This window comes from Phalaenopsis equestris, unplaced genomic scaffold, assembly GCF_001263595.1.
Source record: "Phalaenopsis equestris unplaced genomic scaffold, ASM126359v1 Scaffold232700, whole genome shotgun sequence".
NCBI lineage: Eukaryota > Viridiplantae > Streptophyta > Magnoliopsida > Asparagales > Orchidaceae > Phalaenopsis > Phalaenopsis equestris.
Window position 1 is genome coordinate 28,466 of NW_018250663.1, and position 9,677 is coordinate 38,142.

Sequence of the window (9,677 nt, forward strand, 5' to 3'; positions counted from 1 at the left end):
TGAAGAAACTTGTAACGGGAGTATGAGAGAAAAATTACAACAAAAACTTTGGAGGATTTATCTATAGTTTTGGTTCTCTTTAGTGTACTAAACAAGAAGGGGAAGGGAGAATAGAAGCACTTCAAGGGTGTAATCTTTCTATTTTTTTTTTATTCTAACGTTTTGTATATGATTTCAAATTTAATAAAATATGGTTTGTATTATTTCGAAGCATATATAGTCATTAACTTGCATTTCTCTGTTTATTTAATGTTGAAAAGATCTAGAGTTAATTTATGTGAATGTGAGTTGTGTGAAAACTTGTTGTGCTGAAGTTTTAACCTTTTGATCTTCTTTTACATTCAACCTAAACTATTTATTTTTTAATACTTATTATGATCTTTGAGAATTAGAAGAAATCTTTGTGGAACAAGTAGGCTAAGACTCAAACATAGAAGAATAAGAATATTTCTCATATTTTAGTTTGATTTTCTTATGAAATAATGAAAATAAGGATAATCACTTGATTTAGGAAACCAAACTTGTCTGATTTCCAAACTTTCTTATTACCAACTTGAGGTTATAAGAATGTGATTTTTTCCTTTTATGTATCTTTGTAACTTAGTTAACCATAGTCTTTAGGATCCAAATTAGGGGAAATACTTTTACTCATTTAATCACCTCACAAAATTCTATTAGTATTTCTTATTTTGCGCAAAATTAGGATTGTTAAATTTATATTCATTCAATTTTGAATCACTAGGTTAAGCTTAAGAATTGTAGACTAGAGTTTTGATTGATTTCAGAAGTTTACTAATTTTTCGTGAGATTGATACATGGACTCAAATTTATGTAATACTTTGATGAAACATATACTAACGTTTATCACTAATGCTTAGAATAGGTCAAAAATCAGTTAGCTAACTCCAGGGTCAATGTGGTCGGATGGACTCTCCTAATCCTAATTTTTTGAAAATAGAAATAGATATAAGGTTGATGCTAACACCTAAGTCATAAACAACCATTCTAGAAAAATTGTCTCATGTAGCATGAGGAATGGTAAGACTATTTGAGTCCTTAAATTTCTATCAAAACTTCTTCTAAAATAAAATGTTAAATTCCCTAGTCAAAGCAACAGTATCAAAATCTTCTAATTTTATCTTATAATTCAAGACATTTTTCTTGAAGTTCACATAAATAAAGATCTATTCTAAGGTTTCAAAAGGCTAATATCTAATGGTGAGCTTCCTTAAAACACTAAAAATCTAGAAAAATGTTGATCTAGTTTTTTTTTCTTTAGCATTTATAGAAAGGGTGGTGGTGATCATTCATGTTCCTTACTAAGAGACAAGTTGTGTTTTTTCTAAGTCCATGTTTGGGTTCTCACTAGATTTCCTAGGCTTTGGATCTAACTTTATAGGACTACTTCCTTTCTAGGTATATCTTCCAACACCTTCCCACTTCTAAGTCCCACAACTTGCACTTACTCGTTTACTTTCTCCTTAAGATTTGATGTCATTGGGGAGCATTCCATTGTGTCTATTTCTTAAAAAATAAGCTAATTATCCAAGTTGATTCTTGGTATTTCTTATGGTTTTCATTTGGCTAATAAGTTGTCTCCCCAAATTTGATATTATCTCCTCCTAAGATTATTTCTATTTCTCAAACTGAGAATCAAAGTGAATCTTAAAGGATTTCTTTTTGTTGGGTTACTATTTCCTTTTGTGTTTCAATTTCTTATAGGGTTGCATTCGGTGTTCCCTACTGTCTATTTCCTACACCTAGCCTTGTTATTTTCTTAGTTGAAATATGGGTGTTTCTTTCAACTTGAGTTGTAGTATTACAATAAAGATTATCAATCAAATTTTTTAATTGCATTCAAGGTCTCTAGAGTAGTAGTGTTGGAATCTTCTATTAGACCATAGAAAATCTCATCACCCTAAGTCCTTTCATTAAATTTAGTCCAAAGTTGTGTAACTTCTTAAAAATGACGGCTACATATGTCTCATTCATACTAGCTACCTTCTTCAGAGAGACTCATTTATATGGCCAATAGAAATAGTTCATGACCATTTCCTCAATCAATTCATAGGCCTCCTCAAGTAGCATTGAGATAAAGGATCCATCAACTACAATTCTATGGTATACCTTAAAGATTCTACCAGTCCATTGTAAGAAGTTTGGATTATAAGCTAGTCAGGAATATTATGGTGTGGGCAGTTCTTATTTAGTTCTTTGAATCTTTCCAAGCTTCATAAATGAACTCTTAGCTAACAAGATGAAGGAAGTGATTTCGATCTTACGTTTGGTTTCAGCTTTAGATAGAGGAAAGATTTGGCCAAGAATCTTTGGGCTAAGTCATTTCAATTACTGATCAATCTTGATGCTAGGAATTCAACCATATCTTGTATTTTTGTCTCAGAAAGAAAAGAAATAACCTTTGTCTAACGGTATCGTCGAGGACATTGCTATACCCGAAATAGCACCTAGTTCTAAATAACTCATGGAATGAAGGTTTTGGTCAGTGGTACACCCCAAAATTGGTTGTTCTAAACCATCTAAATGATTGTAGATTTTCAGTTCATACAAATTGACTTCTATAAAAGGGTAATTAATACTCATGAGAATTTTCCTATAATGATGGGTTCAAACTCTATAAGAGATTTATGTTGGTATCTTTTGAGATTTGTCATTTCTAATTGTTTATTTTTTAGACTTTTGGATTTCTCATTTTTATTTATTAATTTTTCAATTCATAGATCAAATGTACTAAACCAACAAACTAGTCCTACACATGCAAATATGGACTGTTAACCAAATGACCCTACTCTAAAACAATGAGCACTTAAAAAAAATCTAAAACACACAAAGCAACTAACGCATAACACAGTCTAAATTAAAAATAAAAGATGCAATATTTTTTTTTGGATTTTTCACAACTATATAACAATCAAAATAATTAAAAAGTAAAAAAACAATAAAATAAAAAATAGAAACATTTCAAACATAAACTCCGAGTGTTTGACTAAAATTGTCTAAATTTAAAAAGTTGACTTTTTTTTTCCTGACATTGGTGGCAAAAATTATGGTGCCCGAAACTGCTACACTGACAATCATGCAAGTATGCATGTCGCTCAAGTAATATACAAAATTAGAGTTCACATGTCAATCATAAAAGGAAACTAATTACTTTCTTAACTTAGAAAATTCTAGTATACTAAACCGCTAAATATAGTTTGAAGTGTTCACATTTTCATAAGATTAAAAGTTTCTCAAATCTTAAAAAGATAGGAAACAAAACTAGATTTTGGAGTTTCTAATGGCGATGAAAAGCATACTTTTGTGCCTCGAATTATGTGAATCCTCAAAGTTTTCCTATGAGATACTCACATTGTTCTTGGCAATCAATATTACATCTTCCTTAGCTTATGTCTATGTCATAAAAAGCATTAAGAACTTGTATTGTTGTTAAAAGTGTTTAATCATACAAGATTTCCTAGTTATTCTTTAGTCCACTATCTAAGTCTCACTCTCCTACTAGCAGGGTATCTATTCGACTATATGAATGTGTCATGACTAACTTCTTTTTATAAATGGTTAGAAGTAATAGATCACAATGTGCATTAACATTTTTATTTTCTAGATTAGAAGTAAAGTATGATTAAAATATTAACACATCAACATGAATCTAATAAAGCACACAAAAGTGTCTAAAACTAATTAAGAAAACATCGATTCATTCATATGCCATAATCACAGGAGCATGAATTTAAGTTGGCTATTATGCATGATAGAATAAGCACAAGAAACTTCACTTATTTTAAGAAAACAAAAATATAAACAGGTACTGAAACTAAAAGCAAAGTTGATCTCTGCTCGAAGTACACCACAATTCTCACCGTATAATGTGCGCTATCTGGCAATCTCACCCGTACAAGCACTCAAGTCTCCCCCTCTCCAAACAATCACAAAAAAGCCTAGAAGCTTTCTCCCCAGAAAATCTAAGGAGAAAACCCTTGGGCTCACGAAAGAGAAGAATTTCCTAAGGTTAGGGAGGAGCCTCCACAACCAAAAGTGATTCCATGCCTTCATTATAAGTTCATATATATTTAGGGGACCAAATCCTACAAGCAATCCCCCAAATCTGTCAAACCACAGGTCCGGTCATAGGTGTTTTGAGGGCGTGCCACTAGATGCATGGGGTGCACCACTACAAGCATGGGCGTGCCGCCTTCTTAGTGCAGGGGTGTTGCCTTCAAAGGTAGGCAGCATGGCATGCATTACTGGCGCGGGAGTGTTGCGTTCTATGCAGGGCTACGCAACTGTGCTTGCTTAAGCGATGAAGCTGTGTCACCTTTATATGGCTCTTTTGTCTTCTTTAACTCCTTAGAGAACGCTCAACACCCGTGTCTTTCAAAACACGACCAAAATACTTTTGACAAGCGTAAAATTAACATAATCATGCAAAAAAATATAGAATTAATCACAAGAATATCATAGTTTTGCTTCGCATCATCCATCCCAATGGATATCTAACTCAGCAAACATATATTGGGGGATGACTTTGCTTGCTTAGTGTAACAATTGGCACGTTGGCATATCGGTGATTATTATTAGTGAAGATGTCAGCTCGGTAGGTCAATCTGATAGGCTAGCTTGGTGAAATAGTGTTGGGGGATCTGCCAGCTGAGCACAGTACATAGACAAGTCTTATGAAAGAATGCAGGCGTCGGAAGCTTCCAAAAGGCCCATTAACGGCAATGCTATTCAGAAAAAATTGTCGATTCTACCATTGACCTACGACAGCGAATTATCATGTAAATTAGGGAATGCAATGTTCCCATTGTTGGAATGTGGTAGAAAACTAACCATTCATGCCGTAATCTCTCCAAAATTAATACCCGGATTCAGCTGCAGCCAATGGATTGCTATGGGAGTTGGCTGTCGATTATTCGTGTAGTGGCCGTACTAATACGATGAGGTCAGAGTGGGCGGATTAATAAAAGAGATTCAAATCGAGACACATCAGAGATACTCGCAAGGCAAAACTAAATTTAAAAAATATATATTTATAATTAAGGCTTGAATCATCCCAATTAATTAATGGTTTCGTCTGACTACATAGACATGGTGGCTTTAATCGTTGAATCGTCAATTGGTCTAAAAAAATTCATCTCATGATCAGATCAGATTACCAATCACAATTCGATGGCAAAGAAACAGTTTTCCATCCAGGATTCCTTCTCCGCATCTCATCTCTTTCTCCCTCTCTGATGCTATGGACATGGCGACATGCACGTCGTACGACTGCTGACACGTCTACCCGTCGACCCACATGATATATAGCATGGGAGATACGCCACCTCTTTCCTCTTGCCTTACTTTGTTTAGTACGACCGGTGCGTTGTGTGGACCATATTAGGTATTAAAGGAGGATAAATGGGATCGATTGTTCCATTTTTATTAGTTTGTATTTTCTATAGATTATGAAAAGCTTCACTATTTTAGTATATATATATATATATATTAGTGAACGAGATAGAGATGTTCCCGGAGGCAACGGGGCCGAAACAGACAAAACCCCACCCGATCTCCCACATCGCTAGTTCCCACATCTCATTTACTTAACACATTAATCAGCTTTAATCGACTGTCGGTCTCGCCGTTTAGTTACCCCATAACGCATCATAACCTACACACCACAGGCTGCACCTCATTTATTCGACTACATATATCAAAAGAATACACAGGCAGGACGTACTTCAAGACTGACCGCTTTGTAGTTCGTGCACTGCTCGCTGGCCTTAGACCTCGATCGCTTTCTTCTTATCGAGCTAGCTAGCTTCCTCTCCTACTAACTTTTCCCATCCCGATGCAGAAAACTGATCTAGTACTGGTACGTGCAGAGCTGTGTTTTTAAGGGAAACCGCGCGCCTAATTGTCCTCGGTTCATATTTCTTACCCGTTGATCTGAAATAGCTAGCATATCTTCGCTGAACTGCGACGATGTTGCACTGGTGCGGTAATGGTAGCAGCGGCAGCACCACGGCGCCCTGCTCATTTTCCATTTTGTTCCCCGTTTCTGGGAAGCAAGTGATGGAGGAAGGTGTCGACGGCGGTACTGTCTCTTCATCTGTGGACTGCACGCTGACGTTGGGAACCCCATACACGCGCTATCTGTCCTCTTCTTCTTCTTCTTCTTCATCGGCAATGCAGAGTTCTTCATCGTCGACTTCCTTGTGCTGGGATATAACGCCTCAGCCGGGTAAACACTCTTCCTCGGCGAATGCTGGTGGAAGTTTCACGGGCTCAGTCAGCGGCAGGGGTGGCACTTATCTCAACGGCGATCCTTTCTTACTCGCCCGCCGCTGTGCCAACTGCGACACCACCTCCACCCCTCTTTGGAGAAACGGTCCCCGTGGACCTAAGGTTTGTCCGTGCCTTCACTATATTTTTTCTATGGAAAATGCTTTTTTTATATACGCGCGCCTAATTTTATGTAAGATTGTTTCACAGGCTTAATTAGTTATATAATTTTAAATTTTATCCGACACAAATTAACTAGTTTTGCAACATTTTCGTCCTGTTTCAAAACAATATTAAAAAAAAATTTATTTTTTAAGAACATGATTTATTAGAATCGATTATTTGATTGAACTTAGATATTATAAATTCAAATTACATCTTAAACGCTCGGAGTATTTTTAAAATCATCAAATCAAATGTTTATAATGTTTTTAATTACAAGCACCTCTAAATTGAATTGAAATTTATGACAATCTGTTTTGTTAAAAATGCAAAATTGTATTTTTTTGCTCTTGGCATTTCCTGCGCGCTGTTTTCTTAGCCACTGCAAAAAAGAATACTATACAATATTACCGATCAAGGATTTTTTTTTAACGTCTTGATAATGTACCGCAGTCGCTTTGCAACGCGTGTGGGATTAGGTACAAAAAGGAAGAACGGCGTGCAGCAGCTTCTTCTGCGGCAACGGTGGTACCTGTGGTGAGTGAGGCGATCGGCTACGGTTATACGAGAGGGCAGCCGCAGCACCCATGGAGTTGTTACACTCCGGCAACCGCGGCAGTGAATATCTCATCTGTATCTGTATACAACGGCGAGGCAGAAGAGCAGAGGGAGCTGTATCTCCCATGGAGGCTAAATGTTGTTCCTCAACAGTTTCAGGCGGTCGCCGAAAGGGGCGGACTTTCTCAATACCAGTAGACAAGTTGAATGTGCTTCTATATTAAATGTGGTTGATATAGTTGCAATAACTACATTTTCTTTGGAACTTCTTTGTAGTAGCGCAAGTCTTTCTTTTTACACTGCTGTGCCTTTCTGATGAGAGAATAGTTTCTTCATTAACATGGTATTTTCGAGAAGAAGATTATGTTTGTAAGATTTGAGTTTTTTTTTTAATATATATTTTGAATGAAATTCCTGAATTATTGTGAAAAAAAATTGATTGAAGAGTATCTATGTTGGCAAAAGTGGAAGGAAAAGCATGATTGGATGGAGCATGGGAAGGAGCAGGGTTCTCTGACGGGTGGAGATGTGTGGATGAGCAGGGAAGAACGTTAAAAGCGAGTTATTATTATGAAGGCGAGCCGAGTCCAATCAAATTGTCTCCGTACGTAGGTTGTTCTGGTTTCCTGGCTAGCAATTGTTGCTATCACAGGTCGCACATCTATCCATACCTGCGCTTCGCAGTATTTTGCTTGTATTCAGTTTTGCGCATTAGTGCCGCTTCTAGGTTCTTTTGCAAGATTTTCCATTGTGGAAAAATTAGAAGATGAATATTTTGAGTGGTGTAATTTTTCTTTTTTTTAGAAAATTTAAGTTAATCAAGATTATTGCTTAAAAACGTTTTGTTAAACGAGAAAAACGCAAGAATGTATTTTTAGAAGGTATTTCCCCGATATGGGGAATGCTACCCGGAAGCCGTTAAAATAATTTCATGCATCCCCTGCTTTCGTAATGCATTATAGTTTCATCTTGAATTGATTTTACGATGGTCCCTACTGCTCCCTTCGGCATCTCGCAGCAGACCACCACTGTCTTCGGTCACGTCACTTCGTTGAACCCGCAGGTATGTGATATTTCAAGTTAATAATAATAATAGTAATTATTATTATTATATATTTTTTATGTTGAATAACTCTATAATTATCAGTACGAAGCACTGCCTTCGAATAAATAAAAAAACATAGAATCATTGGTAAATATAGAAGAGAACAATAATGATAAGAGAAAGAAATCAAACGAAAGATTTCTGCCGATAAAAGAAGTTTAGTTTGTTTTTCATGCTACATAATAATTGATGATATGTTATAAAGGTACAGTTGGCTGCATGTATTGGAATAATGGATGACAATACAAATTTTTCTTTTTTATTTAATATGTAGAAGTGAAGATTAAATATATGAAATTTAAAAATTAAACTGAACTTTCAAAATCACAGAAAAAAGCTAGCCAGAATGCACTGTGTAATATTTCAAGAGATATTTTTAACTGTAGAGATAGATTTAGATACATATATATTTTGATGTATGCACTGTGTAATATTTCAAGAGATATTTTTAACTGTAGATCATAGAAAACTCTTTAAATAAAAAAGATAAACATTTTGAAGAAAAAAGCTAGCCAGAATGCATAGTTAAAAGCTTTTTCCATGGAATGTGAAAGTTAAAGATAAAATAAAAGCTTCATCGTTAGAATGAGAAAGAAAAAGATATTGAAGAAATCAAAGGGCGATATCAATTAGTTAAAAGCTCTCTTCCTTGACTGAGAAGATAAAGATAAAGAGGTTATTTGATTCAATATTTGAGGGGTATAAAATATTTATTTTTCATCCATTAATTTAGTTATTTTTACTTTTTGTTTAATGGATATTGTTTTGTATGTTTTCAGAATTAAGTGCAAGCATTTTAAGAATGCATAGTAATTTGCAAAAATGTGTTTTACTAAACAAAAATAAATTAATTAATCAATCAAATAAATGCAAAATGATTGACCAGCTCCAATCATCAACCTCTTTTTCACTTACTGTATTTACATTATTCACACAAAACGAAAATATATTAACTTTCTTGTAATTTTTATTACAATATATATATATATCTAATATATATAAATTTATTCTACATTCTTAAAAATGCATGCATCAACAGATGGAACAAAACAAACCCAAAGGTGCAAGCTTTCTTAAATAGTTTCCAGTAGTAAGTTGTTTTTTGTCCTTTTCGCGAAGATGCAGGCTAGCTAGTACTTGGATTTCTCTTAAAGTTTTATTTAAGATATAAGATGGTAGTGACTACAGTATTTAATTTGAAAGATGAAAGATTGGAAAAATAATTGTGGCGGGAATAGCTAGTTTCAATGGAAGCTAATAATCTATTATAATGAGAGGGGAGTAATTCATATTTAATTTGGCTTGCAACTCTTTTGAATTCATTTGTACCCATAAAAGTGACATTTATTTTTGGGTATACTACTCTGTTAAATGGGCGATTAGCATTTTAAGGTGGCAATCAGTGGCCAGTTAATCGGGTGACCGGTGCAGTGATAAATTTGTATTTTTTATTTTTCTTCTCTTCCCTATAGAAGAGCAGAAGGATGAGTGTTGAATCCAAATGTCCAATGGATTACATTGAACGGAAGGGAGGAACAGAAAGAGAGAGAGAGATTAAGAGAGGGAA

The 9,677-nt window shown here is 34.9% G+C and overlaps 1 protein-coding gene across 1 annotated transcript; it reads left to right on the forward strand.

The window, feature by feature from the left end:
- Positions 1-5,668: 5,668 nt before the first annotated feature.
- On the forward strand, positions 5,669-7,283 carry LOC110038373 (GATA transcription factor 18-like). The gene is made up of 2 exons (XM_020743188.1): positions 5,669-6,408; positions 6,901-7,283. Exons 1-2 carry the CDS (start codon positions 5,986-5,988, stop codon positions 7,201-7,203), a joined length of 726 nt encoding a protein of 241 aa, XP_020598847.1. The 5' UTR covers positions 5,669-5,985; the 3' UTR covers positions 7,204-7,283.
- Positions 7,284-9,677: the final 2,394 nt, after the last annotated feature.

Excerpts from the sequence above, each read along its gene's own strand:
- LOC110038373 (XM_020743188.1), top strand. The coding sequence starts at position 5,986 with ATGTTGCACTGGTGCGGTAATGGTAGCAGCGGCAGCACCACGGCGCCC. Across the intron at positions 6,409-6,900 it reads ACGGTCCCCGTGGACCTAAG|TCGCTTTGCAACGCGTGTGG; the intron begins GTTTGTCCGTGC and ends AATGTACCGCAG.